This window comes from Dermacentor silvarum, unplaced genomic scaffold (assembly GCF_013339745.2).
Source record: "Dermacentor silvarum isolate Dsil-2018 unplaced genomic scaffold, BIME_Dsil_1.4 Seq235, whole genome shotgun sequence".
NCBI lineage: Eukaryota > Metazoa > Arthropoda > Arachnida > Ixodida > Ixodidae > Dermacentor > Dermacentor silvarum.
The window spans coordinates 42,405-60,001 of record NW_023605908.1 but is presented as its reverse complement, the minus strand read 5'-3'; the positions used below and the strand labels follow the sequence as shown (position 1 = coordinate 60,001).

Sequence of the window (17,597 nt, the reverse complement as noted above, 5' to 3'; positions counted from 1 at the left end):
ACATGCACTGCTGGAATCACTGGTGTAGTCTGCGTCGTCTGTTTGTCCTCGTTCACCATCTTGAAATAAAAGTGGCACTTGTGGAAGTGCTTCTTCAGCTTGAAGTTGTTGGACAGGCCCTTGCCAAAGGGTGGGCAGCAGTGTGGGTAGTCGCCCATGAGCACCATGCACTCTTGCTCCTTGACGCTGCCAAGCTTGGCGATTCACTGGTGGCGCTGGCTGCATTGACGGGGCTGCTCGCCCGTATACCTCCGCATGTGCGAATTGAGGTGTGCGTTCTGGGCGAATGTCTTGCCACAGTCGGCGTAAGCATGCATCTCGGTGTCCTCCGAGTCCAGTTTCTTGAAATGGTTCAGGTTCAACGAGACGTTGAAGCACTGGCCGCACTCGTCGCACTCAAACGGCTTCTCTTTGGTGTTCCGCTCGATGTCGTCAGCCCAGTAGCTCTACTGGCACATGTAGGCGGAGAACTGGCACTGGCTCTTGTGGATCTGCTCGCGTGTGGTGACGCGGGCCCTGCATGTGGGTGAGGAGAGATGTGAAAGATCTTGTTAGCACATCTGCCAAGCTGTGAACTTAAACATAAAAAAAAATACCCACAAACACGACAAAGGAAGGGAGCGGGGTGAGTGGGGGGGAGGAAACAGCACGCATTTGTTAGTTTGTTTGCCCTGAACACACCCCTTTTGTGGGATGAACACAGCAGCAAGCTAGGCACAGCAGAGACTTAGAAGCAATCAGGTTGTTTTAGATCACAGTGGCTTTTTCGGTGACTTCGTCTTTGCCGATTTAGCCAGCTCTAGGAAGTTGTCTGAATAAACTTGCGGAAAGCAAGAAGCCCTCTGTTTAGCATCTTGCACTGCCACAAAAGGGGTGCGTGGGTACCACCAACATTGCTTTCTTGTATGCATTTTAAAGCGAAGCTTTAAAAGAGGTACATAATCCCAAAATGTTGCTTGACATGGGTCATACTTTTCTGTGCAACCATTCATCACCATTCTACTCTCAACTCAACTGTGACATTGCTGAGTATAAATCTCACACTGTGCATCTACTTCATTTGGACTTTGCATTTTGGCATTGCTTGCGAACATAACAGTGCATAAACACCAACATTGCACGACAATCAAGTTGTGACCTTTGTGGTGGATAAACAAAGATTCCATGAGATTACACGATGCATAGGATGAAAGTAAACAAAAGTGTACGTATCGCCGTTAGTTGCAAGGCATTTATTTACCACTTTATTTAGTTAAACTTCGCTTCACATAGAATCCAACATGTGTGCTGGATCTGCATTTTTTTTTTTCCAGAATTCTTAACAACCACAAGTTCTAATCAACCGTGATCCCATCGTCGAGATTTTACTGCACTACATTATGTGTGCACAGTAATATTTCAGCTTGAATTAGATTCAAATTGAATACCATAGAATAGTGACCAATTTACACATCTTGATAGCATGAGACATTCCATTTTCCTACATTTACAATAACCTAAAAATCACATAGCCAGGGTGGGTGCAAAAAAATTTCACCAAAGATTATGATACTCCGTAATGCGAAATTTGAACGCAGCTCTATACGTGTTTTCATTTTGTGCTATATTGTGGCAAAGAATTTGAGAAAGACATGTCGCAGAGTCGGCAATTGTCGTATACAGTTGAACCCACTTATAACAATATTCAAGTGCCACGAAAATTCCGTTGTTATAACCGATAATTGTTATAACTGGGTTGGAGGGAAAAAAATCAAAATAGGGGGATGGCAGAGCTGCTATGAGAAAACTATAATGGCGGGGAGGCCAGTGCCCCTGCCAACCACCTTCCTCCATCTGGCTGCTGATTGTGTTGACTCGTTTAACTTTTCAACTCCGCTACCCCCACACTCCGATCGCATATAACAAGACGTGGCTGTCGGCGTTCAAGAATAGCACTGCTATAACAACTACGAAGCGGGTCACGGGCGGCAAGTGACATGCAAGCTCCGCCTAGGCATCGCTTTGGTGACCTCAAAAGGGGCCTTTAAAAAAAAAAAAGTTGCAGTTTCGCTCGAAAGGCGAACAATCGATTGCGTTAGCAAACTAGAGGACAGCTATACGAAGTAAGGACAGTAGCTTTATCGACCATATAAACTTGTAAACATAGGCATACTAACTAAATTAACAAGTATGGTGTCACGCGCGCACAAGCAAACATGAATGCATCTCACTCGATGACCACGGAAACTTGCTGTCAAAACGCTGTGGTGAGTAATCATTAATAAGATTCTGCACTCTAGCATGGTACACGAGGATGTTATGTTGATACCATCTTTCAACATGTTTACCATGGTTGCGTGGAGGCACAGCACAAGTGCAATTTGGCCGATTTGTCACGTACCACGGTGACGTATTGCACATCACGCGAAGCTAAAGCTCTCCAACCTCTGTTGATGGTGACAGGTCCAGTGTTTTGAGACCAACACTGGTATCAAATTGAAATTTTTTATAAGCGTTTTCCAACCTTCATACTTCATGGGCATCATCTTGTCACATGCTATAAGGGTGTGGTACAGTTTCTACATGTTGGAAAATATGTGTCTGTACTCCTTGAAATCTTAAGTTGTCGAAAAAGAAAAGAAGAAAAACAGAAATAAAAAAAATGTCGCAGTTTCGCCCGAAAGGCGAAGCATCAATTGCGATGGCAAATTGGTAGAGTAGTGATTCGGAGTAGGGATACAGTCTACGCCCGTTATAACGGACCCTCATAATCCGGCGAAAAACGTCTGCTGTATCCGAAGTATGCAGGGGGGGGGGGGGGGAGGAGGAGGCGATCGTGCGACATAAAAATGTTACCGGAACGTAATATTCTTTTAAAATCGCGTTCTTGCCCGTGGAACAGCCGATACGACATAATCTGACGAATTACGGCCATGAATCAAAGATTAGACCAGTTTGACGCCGCACGCAAGCTTCAGTTTGTACACAAGGGTCTGGTACCACCCCCCCGGCGGGTCCGGTACGCAACCTTAACGGAATGGACCACACCTTGGTCGATTGGTTGCAGTGCCGACGTCGCATTAGGCGGAAAGTACGCCAGTTCCGTTGCCTCAAGTGACGGGGGTTGCATGTGTGATGAACAGTTATCAAGGAAGAGAAGTACTTTCCTTTTCTGTTTTGCCATTCCCCTATCAAACTTGAGCAGCCAAGCGTTAAACAAATCCTTCGTCATCCATGCTTTTTTGTTAGCCTCCCAGTCGATCGAGAGACTTTGCATGTGACGCAAGGCACGAGGTCGTTTTGACTTTCCAATCAGCAGAAGTCTCACCTTTTCTGAGCCGTCCATATTGCAGCAAAAAAGGACAGATAAGCGCTCTTTGGAGCACTTCCCACCGTGACACTTTTCGCCGGAGAAAGTGTATGTCTTGCTCGGCCTGGCTTTGTACACAAGTCCACTCTCGTCCGCATTAAAGATGTTTCGGTCTTCATATTTCGCGAGAAGTGCAGGCAGCCGATTTGTCTGCCAGTCCGAGACAACGCTCTCATTGACGCTATCGCGCTCTCCACACATGGCACTGAACACAACTCCATGCCGTGCCTTAAACCGGCTAAGCCAGCCCTCGCTGAAGGTGACGTCGCCATGTCCCAAAATCACAGCGAGTTGCTCAGCTCTGCTCCTGAGCAAAAGTCCGTTCACTGGAATCCCACGAGCACGCGCGTCCCGTAGCCACATGAGGAGAGCAGACTCGACGTCCGGGTGCGCCGCTTTGCGCATTCGAAAACGCTTTTCCTGGATCTCGCCGGAGTCGCATTTTTCGGCGACGTCCTTGTTTTTCAAGATAGAGTTAACTGTCTGCTTAGACAGGCCCATTCTTCTGGCGATGTCCGCCTGTTTTTCGCCATTAGCTACACCGTTAATTATACTTAGTTTTTCTGACAGTGAAATCTGCTTCCTCTTGCGTCCAGCCATTCCACACAAGCGCAGCCGCCGCACGAACACAAAGAAGAAAATGGACGCAGCGAGCCACTTCACTGGATTGGCTCGGCCGCGCCAGCGACCCGTTAGATGCCGACAACGTTGCCAGACATACTATTGTTTCCCGGCTAAGTAGAAAAAAAAACGCATATTGGGTGTCGGCCCCGCGTAACTCTGCCATATAAGCTCAGTCCAAACAATTTTCGCCCTAAATTTAGTCCGTTCTAGCCGATAGTCCGCTATAGCAGGGTCCGTTGTGAGCGGAGTGGATGCCATTTAAAATGCGTGGTGACCAAACAAACCTAGGGATATGGTCCGTTGTAACTGGAAGTCTGTTGTTCCCGGATCCGTTGTAACGAGCGTAGACTGTAGTAGTTTTATCGGCTGCATAAACTTGGACACATTCGCTTTCTAACTGAATTGACAAGCGTGGTGTCATCGCACACAAGCAAATATGAATAGATCACACTGAATGACCACAGACAACAACTGTCAAAACGCTGGCAGCAAACGCAGGCGCTGCAGAGGGCAAAAAATCGTGCGGTCTATCGCTTCAACGGAAACTGAGCGGAGAATGCACAGCGCATACAAAGGTCAGAGCCGTGTGGAGATGAGACGGTGTGGGCGACCGCCACCACAGCCAGTGCAAGCGTATTTGTTGGCAGAGTAGAAGCTGCTCCCCCCCCCCTCCCTCCACCCCCGCGCTGCCTTCCCACTTTTTTGCTTTCGCGTGGCAGATTGCGTTGCCAGTTCCCCTTGCGCTCGGTTGCAAGATACGCATTTGGTGCCGTAGCACAGCGTCGCCCCGGCTCCCTCCCCCCCATACCCCAACAGCCTTTCACGCGACGGTCGCGTTTGCTTTCCGTCGTGTGTTGGCTCTCCGTGATAGCGCGCGTCCCCCGCGCATACGGCGCACGGCGCCGATTTTATCGCCCTTGGAATCTACACGGAACCTCACGGCGACAGAGACGGCTGAAATCCGGTTGAAGTGTCCATATAATTGCTATCGCAATAAAAGAGAAAGGCCACTGACATCAGTAAAAGGTTGTGTTCTGAAGCTGTGTATCCCCTTAAGGCCACCTCTACAGATGGTCATCAGGTGCTGAGCATCTAGACCAGCTGTCCATTCTTATGGTGTCTCGAATACCAAAGGTGTGTAAACAATCTAGATGACACTAGAGCTGCAATTTGGGCTAGGTCAAATAACGCCGTGTACGCCTCTTCTACGTTCTACCCTTGCTTTTACATGCAGTTAATTGGTAATACTAAACGACCCACACTCACGTTTCCTGCTCCCCAAGAGCTTTTCTGGCTCCGGGAACGCCTTCACAAGTTCTGCACAGGGCTCCTGCTCAACTTCCTCCGCATGGGTTAGCCGTGTTTGGGTCCTGGTGATTCCGGTCGTCTGGGCACAGGCAACAACAAAAATTCAGTCAACTTAAAGGGGCCCTGACCCACCTTTTATCGAAGTGGAGAAAGGCATTTGAAATGAAAATAGGCTATTTCAGAACTACTTTGCCGCAAAAAGTACTTCAATGCGCTCAGCAGAAGCTAACTCATTATTGGCAGTCAAACACGGCCTCCGCTGTGCTCACATTCCTTCTTCAATGCCTTGCACTGCGAAGGCTACGGTGTAGTGGGGCATGGCCGCAACGCTACACCTTCGAAACGTCACTGTGGCGCGCAGTTCAAATTTCATTTTGGATGTTAACGTAGACACCACGACTTCTGATTTTGGTGCCTACGACGTGCTAAACGTAAGCCAAATGCAGTTGTCCTCAGCGAGCCGCAGTGCGCTTAGCCAGTGGACTCGTGGCGGCATCCCGCAGCGGCCGCGGTATCTACGCTGCGCAGCCTACCACAGGTGCCAATAGCAGCCGCGTGTGGGAATCTGCTTAATTACCAAATAAAGCGTCCAGAAGAGAGTAAGGAGGAGGCTTCTGTTGTAAAGAGAGAGTTTGAGAGAAAGGTGACTTCACGCTCCGCTTGCGAGCTCCACGCACCGCGTATGACAGCAAAACTTGGCTGAGATGTTCACAGCAGCGTATGCTACCCGCAGACTATGTTATTTCACCAAGTCCGAGGGGTGGTCCAGGGCCCCTTTAAAGGGGACATGACACCAATTTGCGAGCTTGAATAATGTACTGCATGTTAAACCGTACGCATGCCACAGCAATCTCGCAAGATTACAGTGCATTGGATACGGTAGAAATTCTGTATCTTTTCTTTTTATATTGCAGATGAACTGCACAGCAGTCTGGCAACACAAACTGGTGACAGAATGAAATCACACCCCCAAGCAACGGCCTTCTCAGGAGTAGCCGATCTCGAAGGCCATGCTTTGGTGTACTGCAACAACTAGAAGCAATTGCAGCAGCCAGAAATACGTCTCGATCGGCACGCATCATTTGGTTTTAGCATGAGTTGTTGGTCAGCACGAGGCAGTTACTAGAGGCGTTCTCCAAATGGTGCTGCTCTTATTGCACGAGTGAAAGAATGCGAGCACAATTCAATGGCGATGCGCTTGCTGCACCTCTGGGCACCAGAACGCGTGGCACAGGATGTCCGATGTGGTTTCGGCTGTGTCACAGCAGACTACATAGCAGTGGCCTCGACCTTGCTAAATCACACAAACCTAGCCAAAATCGCGGTCACTGTCGATGGGAGGGTCTTTGAGGCAGTGATTTCAAATCAAAATTTCCAGTTAGAACGTGTGCTGAGAGCCCAGTTTTTAAAGCGAAGCTTCCTAAGCCAGCACTCCCGGAATTTCCTGACTGCGGCTGCTGCTACTGTCTTACCATATAGCTTATACTTAAAAAAAAAGAAAAATTGAATTACATGCCCGATGGCGGAATCAAACCTTGGGCTCCCAGCACAGCAGCTCTACACTCTAACCACTAGGCCATAATCACATTTATACCGTATATACTCATGTAATAGCCGCACCCGTGTAAAAGCTGTACCCAGAACCTTGTGAAAAAATTCCCCCCCAAAAAATAGATTTAAAAGTTACCCGTGTATAAGCCACACCCTTGATGTTTGAGAAGGTTGGCAGTATTATCTGTTTAGTGTGGTGCAAGAATTCCAAAGCTCATTTTTTTCTTTTTTAATTGGTGGCAAAACAACGCAGCCACGCCGAGTTTTCGGCACCTCCACGTAGCAAAAGCACAGCCTCCCAGATTCAGCGGCTGCCTCCGAGACGCTGCCGTCGCTGGTCCGCGGAGTGTCGCCATTTATTTCGGCCAGCAGGTGACGTGCCACAGGAATAGCCAAGAATAGCCAGAGCCAGTACAAGCGAGTACTGTAGTTCAATAAAGGCAAGTACCACCGAAAATATTTACGAAAACAAGACGTTTGTGTCTTTCTCTGTGTAATCACTGCACCTCAGATTTTCACCCCAAAAATCTCAGAAAGAAACCTGCGGCCACTAGTTCTTTAAAGTTTAAAGACTGAGCAAGTAGTTTTCCAAAACTCACTTTCATTAATTTCGTAATAAGATGCCGATTACTAAAATAGAAAATGAAGCATGAACGTCCATTTGGGCGATTACACTCTCATCAACTGCCATACAGAGGCTTGCGCAAAAATTTCATGCACGAGACAGGTACCATACCTGACATCCCTTGAATGTCGTTTCCTGTGGTTTTTCTGTTGGTAAAAAATCGGCCTGAAAATAACAATCTCAGAATTAATGCAAAGAAAACTCAAGCTATCTTTTTTGCTTACTAAAGTACTATGTTCTGTTAAACACAAAAGGTATGCTATGGTAATGAAATAAATTTTGTAAGTTACTGTTTTTCCGACAGATAACTTCGGACCAAACATATAGAACATGTTTGTAGGAAACTAAATAGAATATCAGGACTACTAAATTGTCACTGACAGATTTTGGCAACAACCATTCAGTGTGCAATATAAAATTATTGTTGTTCACCTATACTATACTACTGGCATTTAATATGGGGAACCACAACAAAAGAAAGCCCGTGGTGGGAAATATCGAGCACCGACCAACCATTCAAAACAAAAAGACGTTTCCGCCCCGCTACGGGGGCTCGATATTTCCCGCCATGAATTTTTCCAACCAGACGAGCTTCCGTCAAACCCTTGATATCAATAAAAGAAAGCATACGCAGAAGTGAGCCATGTATATCAGCAAGCTATCGCAACGCGCTACTTAAATAAATTGTTAGGGGCGAGTACAGTGTTGTCAACCGCCGTAGGGAGACTCAAGCAAAAATTTCATTTGTGAGATAGCCATCATACCTGACATCCCTTCGATGCCGTTTTCTGTGGCTTTGGCAAATCGGCCTGAAAAAATTTAAAAAGAATTGGTTTCAAAATAATCTCAGAATTGATTTTCCAAGTAAACTCAAGCTATCTTTTTTCATACTATGTGCTACGTTCTTTTCAACACAAAAGTAATACCTTGGTAATGTAGCAGTAAATTTTGTAACTGCAAATTAAAACTCTGGGCATAATTTATTCTGAAACATGGACCCAACATAACCAAAAAATAAATAACCCACCCAAAAGTAAATTTGTGGGTGGGGCCTTGCCCTCTGCATACCTTCAAGCGCGCTATACTGATGAAAGGAGAGAGAAAGTCGCACATCGGACCTCAACTCCGGTTACATTTGAAGGATCCGAAAAAATATTTGTGGTAGGGGATTTGTGAGGCAATGTCGTTTAATAGCGAGGCCATTCTATAAGTACTAGTTAGAAAAGCGTTTTAAGGGCCCTTTAACATGGGGGACCACAACTACAGAAAACATGCACAAGCTGACTGTGTGCCATTTATGACATTGCAAGTATACCTTACAGTACACATACACTCCATTATTTTTCCTGGTACAAAATACTCTCTGTTAAAACCATATACGGTTTCTGTTTAGCTAGCATATATCGGTCAGCTGTCACAACACGTAACAACAACTTAACTAAGTTGTTAGGGTTGAGTACTCTTTTGTCAACTGTGATATGGAGACTCAAGCAAGAATTTCATGCATGAGACAGTCACCATACCTGACATCCCTTGGACACCGATTTCTGTGGTTTTTCTGTAGCTGTTGCTTCTGGAAGGAGATATGGGTTCATTGATAAGTAAGTGGACCCAAGAGTTACACCATGCGTACCCAATGATAAGTGCCTCAGCCATCTTAACATGGCTGAGGAACTTATTGCCCATGCAACAGCATGAGCTTGAAAACCAATTGCAGCAAAATTTTGCGTGACACGAAAAATATCTGCAGCAATAGTGCAGCAAAAGAGAAGGTGGCACGAAAAATTGTGCATGCAAGGTGCGAATGACTGCATAAGAAACAACTTGCTAAATTCTGCGTTTTCCACACTGCGGCAGATTCGACGCATATGTGTGAATCGATTATAAATTAAGCTTTCCTTGATGGTTATCAAAATGCCTTCACATCACTTCTATGTAGCTCAATACTGTACTCGCTTAATGCACGGACTGGTCCCATTTTGTTCACTTAACTTCCCTCTTCCCCACTGCACTGCTCTTGATGCAAACTTCTTCTCTTGCAGACTTCATCACCTTTTGCCTATTGTTCTGCATGTCTATTCAAGCAGCCATTCAGTTTCACGTATTCATTCTCGGGTATCAGCCAAGAACGTTCACATGCCAAGCTGCGCATATCCCAAGTTGCCTATTCGGACACACGCCCAGTGTCACATAGCCGCACCACATATCCTGTGGCCTAAGTGTCCCGTTCTGGCACATACGCATAGGCGCAAGTTTCGTAATCAGCAAGACATCAGCAGCAGCAGCCACCACTTGCAAAGTGCGGGGAAGCGGCAAGGAAAGATTCGCTTTAAAAGCGCCGCTAATACAGCTCGCCAGGAGTGACACAAACCCTTAGCTGGGCCCGATGAAAACGCTTCGGCTGACCGTCATCTGCCACGGGACAACCTGAAGGCAATCGGTCAAGAAATTGTGCAGTTGTTAAGAGCTTTGTCGGAACTACAGTAGACTCTGGAAAAACGAAATTGGCCTAAACGGAAATGCCAGATACACGCCAACGAGGGTACTACCAAGTCTGTTTGCTACCCATAAACACAACTTCGCTTAAATGGAACGTTTTCATGAAACTCGGGTTAAACGGAACTGCAACTGAAACTACTGCACACGACATGAGCCGCTGGTGCGGAAGCCATGTAAAACGGTGATGCTAAACAGTCAGGAAAATATAATCCACCAGGCACTTGTGCAGCTGTGTCATCAACGGTTGCTGGGCGGCGTTCACCATTGCTTAGTTTTCATTTTCCAAGCCCTTGTGAACGCACATTCAAAAAGCTCAAGAGGACAATGCGCTCACATTGGCTACAAATCGGATGTCATGAAAGACATGAAGGGCAGCGAAGTGTTGTATTCTGAAGTCCTCATTGTCCCACACAGATAATGAAGGATGAAGAGAAGACACACACGACCCGGAGCAGCAGCTTTTTGAAGGACTGTAAACACATGCGTACATCTCAACAAGGCCAAATGGAACATGTACTGTTCCTGTGGTTCAAGCGTCCGTACAGTGCCAATTTTTATACCAGTTGCCCTATTGTGAAAGTGAACGCAGTAGAGGTTGAGCCTAAAAAGGTGCATTAATGTCTTACGCGCGAGCAATGATATTCAAAGCAGAGCACAACAACATCAGTTTGTTCGCCACAGCAAAATTAAAATGCACGATGCTTTGCAAATTAAACTATCGCTCTTGATTTTTGTGTTATTCCCTTAAAGGAAACTTCAGATAAACGGAACACCTTTTTTCTGTCTCTCCGAATTCCATTTAAGCAGATTATACTGTACTTTGGCGAAACCCAGTACTTTCTGTTTTAAACAAACAGGCCAAATGGAGGGAGAAATAGAACACTTTCCCATGTTGTAATTGAGCTATAAAAAGGCTTCAGAAGAAAGCTATAAATATGCTTTTATAAGACTAATTAGCCTGTTATAAAAAAGTAAGTCTGTGATTAAAATAACGAGAGCTTGCAGCACAGTTAGAGGGGAGTGAATCCTTATTATAACAGAAGTACAACACGTGAGCATGATGTGTGCTGCAGGATAAATGAAGTGCCCTGCATTCATGGCAATGAAAGGCGTGGCAAACAAACGTACACATCCAAGCAACAGCTAATCCATAAAGTGACACGTCCACTTCTTTGTCCTCGGAACAAACTTAGATGAAGAATGCCTTAACCCTCCATGACAACGAGAGAGCCACAAATCCTGTCAGCAATTGACTTTTAAGGGGCCCAAGGGAAGGTAATATAACTACTTTATGTACGATTTTCCTAGAACGACTTCAAAGGAAAAGATCAGTCATCTTTTTTAAGGATCACACAGAGAGCCATGATAGCACGGACATAGTTGTGGAGGTCACAAGAGGAAGAGATGAAACACTGACATTCTTCTTTCCTGCCCGGGCGGACGTACGAGCTGTGTCAAGCAAAGTCATCATAACAAAGATGCGAGAGCCACAAGTGGCAGAGGAAACCAAAACACTGAGGACGTATATACCTTTCTAGTCGGCAAGGATCACTTGAACTCGGTGTCCGACGTCATATGACATTGCCGCCCCTTTGAAGCCTTGGAGACGCGTCGAATAACAACCAAGTTCAGTCGGATGGCCAACTTAACACCGCAATACCTCTGCATTAATTTTGACCATCTAACATTCTTTAACGTGAACGTATACTCGCGGACAACTTTCTGTGGCAATGAAGGAAAAGATACGGCCGTGTGGATGCTGCACATGTGTTACTGCGCCAAGTAGTCCGGCAGCGTTTGACCTTGTGCTTGACAGTGCTTTTGGTTGCTCGAAACAGACGCTGAATCGACGCAGCTTCCAGGTGAGGCGGTTTCGCGTTTGCCCACACACGGAAGGAAAAAGCCGCAAAATAAGGAAACTTTAGACTCAGTGGTGTGTTCTGTCTTATTTAACTGTTACTAATAAGCTGTTTATGGTTTCTCTTCCCCAGCCTAAGCCAACGTGGATTATAACGCAGGACTCTTTTCAGAAGCACTCTCACTTGTGCGCGCTTTGCCTCCGTAGCTTTCCCTTCATTGCCACAGAAAGTTGTCCGCGAAGTATAAATATAGGTACGCCAGCGTTTTTGCATTTCTCCCTCCACACAAATGCAGCCACTTCAGACAGTTTTGATATGTCCCTCATGTTTAAAAGAAATAAAAACAAGGGAGGGGAGGGGGGGGGGGGGGAATGCCCGCAACACGAAGGTATAGCAGGCCTAAAGCCAGTTGAAAACAAAAGATTGTAAGGCGCGATCAAAGGCACATCACAATAAGAAATGCGAAGCAAATTTCGGCGCTGAATGCATACCGTAACGGTCATCAGCCACGGTGGCATACTCTGCAGAGCAAACATACTTTTTCTTCAGGGGCGATATTCTAGAGCAACTACTTTTGGTGATACCATCAACAACAATAGATTTTGTGCAACTTGGCATAAGGTGCGTCAAAGTAGACAGCCAAAAGCTGTTCTGACATTCTGCAAACATAGAAAGGCTGGTGCAGCACCAGAAATGTTGTCGACCATATGTGCCAGGCAAGAGCACTAAAGGTGTCCGACAGTTTCTTCAGAGCCACAGGTGTCGCGTGTTGGTGCACTGGCCATTGAAAGTCTTAAAGAAAAAGCATTCGTAACGCCATACCCAGCCATAGGCGGTAGAGCAATGTCTAATCACCATGGGCGAGCCTAGATGGCTTGTTGACTAGTTGGCAATGTGACTAACAAGCACAGGGGGCGCATGTCATACATTTCTACGATGCTTCTGTGTGTTGGATCAAACAGGCACTTACTGGAAGGGCCGACACGTGAAGAACCATCGGAGCCCTCGGCTGCACAGCCCAGTTCATCCCCCTCACACACGGGAGAGTCGGGCCCGACATCACTGTCACTCGAGTCTGCACCAACAAATGCAACAAACTTGAGGACACTTGAAAAATAACATGCTGCTGGGTTAGTTTGAGCATGACAGTAAGCAAGCCGACTCTTGTGCAAAGCAGGCGACCACAAAAGAAACACAGACAGGACTGTCCCCTCTATATGTGTATTACTTTTGTGGTGATCTGTTTAATGCAAGAATCTACTCATTTGCAGTCCTGCAGACACTGAATACGTTTTTTTTTTTATTTACAACACAACACACAAGGCAATATTTTTAATTGCGACTAAGCACAGATTTTCGCCGACAATATAACATTACATTTTCCTCCCAGACAGGTGCATGGTGTGTGCACCGGGACAGTGTTGAAAAGTAAAAGCAGGGCGACAAATCTTTTATCTTGCATCTCAACAAACAAGAGCTTGGCCTTGATATATGCTCCACATTAATTGCAACTACAATCTCAGCACGAGGACATTCTTCCTCAGGTAGACTGCTGTCTGGAATAGAATATGTGACCTCAATACACAGCAGGCCCCATTGGAAAACAAGGTTATACACTGTACGTTGCAAGCCACAGTCCGAGAAGTATTCCACAGCAAGGATTTTTAAAAAAGGTTCATTAATCGCGGAGATATAAGCAAATTAGCTATTGCAAGATGACGCGAGAAGGTGCGCTACCTTCCCTGCAACAAACGTCTCTCCCAATGTCACAAAATAGAAAAAGGGAGAATCATAAGAAAAGCACCCAAGCATGCGACAGCAAACTGTGTTTTCTAGTCACTCCGTACCATGGAGGGAAGATCACCTCTTGTACACTTAAGCATTACTGTCACGCCGCCAGCCTCCGCAAGATAACTCCGTCAAGCTTTCACCTTTTCTCTCTCAAACAAGTCAGCCCAACGCGTGATCCTGCACTCGGTGGCATTCTCAACGAACTAAGCCCAGTGCGTTTGGTTCCCAGTAGGTTTTATTCAACGTGCACTAGTTCGAGTGCTTCGCAAGCTTTGCCAGTCACATTGTGCCTATTTTCTTCCGATATGCTTGTCCAACTACTGCGACATATTCACGTGTTGGACAGCTTTTCTTGGCTTCGAATTTCTTAAATAATGCACCCTCCGAGTCTCTTTTTGCAGCCTTGTAGCCTGAGTAACATGTCGGTCGGGCATGTAGTGGCAGCTGCGATGCACGTTGTCACAGAAACGAACAATGTTGACACTCGGGGACAAGATAACAATTATCAGAGAAACGGCATGGAGCCATGAAGGCTAGCATCACCCGAGTGATGAACATTCTAGAATTTATGTTGAAGACCATTCTGACGAAAAAGGATGCCCTAATCACAGAGCAAAACTATTCCTACATGCGACACAGACAGAGGGAACGACAACGACAAAAGCAGCGCATGTAGAAAGTGTGTGCGAAGATCGGACTGATTAGCCACCGGAAAGCACACAGATCGTTTCAGATATGCGTGTTTGTGCATGCAGTTTAAAGCTTTTAACTACACACGAGCACACAAACTTCTCATGCGTCTGTTGTAGGGTTCCTAGTTTTGCACGGGTCTGCGTACGAGATGGGACGTGAGTAACCACGAAGGCATTGCCTCATGCCGACTGCTAACGTGGACGCGATGAATGACACCGCAGATGCTGCCGTGCCTACGTTCATCAGATGTGCTACGGTGTGTCGACAACGTTCAAAGATTCGTCTATGCAGGCGATTCTGTAGGTGACCTCCTTGCGAACATTACTTCGCCGGAAAGAATACTCTTGCTGCGTGGGTGAAATAATGTCCATAAGAAACTAACCAATTTCTTTAAAGTGTGTAGCTGAGAAATAAACATGTTAGCATACTGGCGGGTGCAGATAACAGTACACAGTATGCTAAATACCTCCAATAAAGCATGATTGGCACCTCCACTGAGTGAAAACGCAGTGCAGGTGCCAATCAGCTGCAAAAGTTGCATACGATTTACATGCAGCACAGGTTTCTGTACAAAGGTGTATGCAAGAATGACTGGAATGTCTTTCTCCTGCTTGTATGCTCAAGTTCTTTTTAAACAACATGGTAGCTATGGCAAGTATAAGGTCATACATGTGGCTACGCTAAACACCAGGTGAATAGCTCATTTATTGTTTCTAATATATTATAAATCCACATAATTGTTTGGCAATTTGCTATGACTGAGTGCAATGAGAAGCAAGGGGGAATGAAAGTTTTCTTACACCAGCCTCATTTCCACATTTGCTGCTTTAGAGAAATAACATAATTTAGGGGCATTATTTAGAAGAAGGAATATCGGGCTAAAGGGGCCCTGAACCACCCCCCGGGCTAGGTGAAATAACATAGTCCGCAGGTAGCATACGCTGCTGTGAACATCTCAGTCAAGTTTTGCTGCTGTATGCAGTACATGCAGCTCGCAAGCGGATCGCGAAGTCACCTTTCTCTTAAACGCTCTCGTTTCAACAGAAGCCATGATCCTCACTCTTCTGTGTGCTTTATTACATAATAAAGCACATTCCAATGCGCAGCTGCTATTGGTCGCTTTGGTCGGCTACACCACAGCCGCCGCGGGGTGCCACCACGAGTCCACTGGCTGCTCACTGTGGACAACCGCATTTGGCTTACGTTTAGTGCGTCGTAAGCACCAAAATCGGAAGTCGTAGTGTCTACGTTAACATCCAAAATGAAATTTGAATTGCGCGCCACGGTGACATTTCGTAGGCGCAGCAATGTGGCCCCGCCCTACTCCACCGTCGCCTTCGCAGTGCAAGGCATTGACGGAGGAAGGGGAGCACAGCAGAGGTTGTGTTTGATCGCCAATAACTCCGCTTCTGCTGAACGCATTGAAGTACTTTTTGTGGCAAAGTATTTCTGAAATAGCCTATTTTCATTCAAATGTCCTTCTTCACTTCGATACAAGTGGTTCGGGGCCCCTTTAAGCTACATTAGTAAATTACACTCGTGTAATAGTAAATTGAGCACTCTCATTATTGGAGGAGGCCTGGTAAGCGAGAGGAGACGAAAGAATATTGGAGCAGAAACACCCCACTGGGGAATTGTCATATAGTGCGTAGCATTTTTTTGGAATCATTACTTACACTCTATCCCTAGAAACAAGACTGCGGCATTTTAAGTGATAAGGAACCCCAAAGAATACCACCCACACTATGACGATCCTCTCAGTAAACTAGTTTTTACCACCAATGTTGTGTTTGGGAAATGAAAGACAAACGCACGCTCCGGCTTGCATTGTAGCTCCCGCACCGTAAGCGCTTCCTGTTGTCGTACCGCTTTTCTTAATGCATAATACAGTCGATCACGCACTCGCTTGCGCTCCATCTGCTCCTTCGTAAGGGGTCTCAGTTGTTGCAGCGCTTTCTTCCTCGCATAATGTAACCTATCACGCACTCGTCTGCGTTCCGACTCCTCCTCTGTAGGGCGTCTCGGTGGTTGCAGCAATTTCTTCTTCGCATAATGTAACCTATCACGCACTCGTCTGCGTTCCAACTCCTCCTCTGTAGGGCGTCTCGGTGGTTGCAGCGCTTTCTTCCTCTCATAATATCCCCGATCACGCGCTCGCTTGCGTTCCAACTGCTCCTGCGTAAAGAAACTCAGTTGCAGCGCTTTCCTCCTCGCATAATATGCCCGTTCGCGCGCTCGCTTGCGTTCCAACCGCTCCGTCGTAAGGGGTCTCAGCTGCTGCAGCGCTTTATTCCTCGCAGTAATACACACGATCACGCGCTCGTTTGCGTTCCAACTCCTTCTTCGTCGCGTAATATCCCCGATCACGCGCTCGCTTGCGCTCCAACTCCTCTTCTGTAAGGGGTGTCAGTTGTTGCTGCGCTTTCTTCCTCGCATAATATGCCCGATCACGCGCTCGCTTGCGCTCCAACTCCTCCTTAGTAAGGGGTCTCTGTTGTTGTAGCGCTTTTTTTCGCGCATAATTTGCCCGCCGACGAGCTCGCCTGCGTTCCAACGCGTCCTCTTCAGAAGCTGCTTTCCGCTGTTGTCGCAGACTCGATTCTCTCGCTGCTTGCGTTTTCCGCGCGTACCTCGCCCGCGCAAGCTCTCGTCTGCGTTCCAATTGCGCATCCGTAAGGGCTGCGTTTTGTACACGTTTCCTCTCCGTATTCTGGCGTCTCCGTTGCTCGTCGCTGATCAGTTTCTTAGGTCGCGCCATCGCCGCAGAATTTTCGTAATCCAAGCAATGAACTGTCGAGTGCGCCTGGCGAGAAAATGCCACAACCCTCTCGATAAACTCTGTGCCTGTCAAACGGCGCTCGTCGCTCTCCCCCTCCCCCCTATTTCTCGTTTCCACCGAGAGATGGAGCCACCAATGTAGACTAGCGGGACTAGCTCCTGCCGCGCGCCCTTCGTCTCCGTTGCCTCCACTGGGATCGCAGTGCAGCAGTAGTTGTGTGCATTGCTTTTTGTCAGTTTTTGTCATGTAGCACGGTCCCACGTATTTTAAACCTTCTTAGTGCTGTGATCGTCGAGGGACCGTGATTTCACGATGCTTTTGACGTATGTCTTCCCACAAGCAGTTAAGTGGAGCGGATACGTGGGTAACGTGGTTCGTGCTTTGGGCAGATGTATGTCGGCACCTGGCGGCCTTCTGACAAAATATCGCGCCGAAGGTTCGTGCGCCCACAAGTAGGTGGCGGTAAGGGTATTTAGAGTGACACTTGGCACTGGTCGCCTGGTTTTTGAGAAAAAATCA

General features: G+C 46.7%; 1 protein-coding gene across 8 annotated transcripts in view; it reads right to left on the bottom strand.

Moving 5' to 3' along the window:
• Positions 1–6: 6 nt before the first annotated feature.
• The window catches only part of LOC119434767 (UBX domain-containing protein 1-like), a 28,597-nt gene continuing 11,006 nt past the window's right edge, over positions 7–17,597 (bottom strand). For 5 of the 8 annotated variants that reach the window (XM_049659599.1, XM_037701843.2, XM_049659601.1 and 2 more), the window contains exons 2-7: positions 12,786–12,890; positions 8,981–9,030; positions 8,222–8,266; positions 7,569–7,622; positions 5,240–5,360; positions 7–516 (exon numbers count right to left, since the gene is read on the bottom strand). In XM_049659599.1, the coding sequence (XP_049515556.1) occupies positions 359–516; positions 5,240–5,360; positions 7,569–7,622; positions 8,222–8,266; positions 8,981–9,030; positions 12,786–12,890 (533 nt within the window). In that variant the 3' untranslated portion in view covers positions 7–358. Of the gene's footprint in view, positions 517–5,239; positions 5,361–7,568; positions 7,623–8,221; positions 8,267–8,980; positions 9,031–12,785; positions 12,891–16,113; positions 16,592–17,597 lie in introns of those variants that run through there. The other 3 variants (XM_049659602.1, XM_037701844.2, XM_049659598.1) reach the window with 3 other exon arrangements.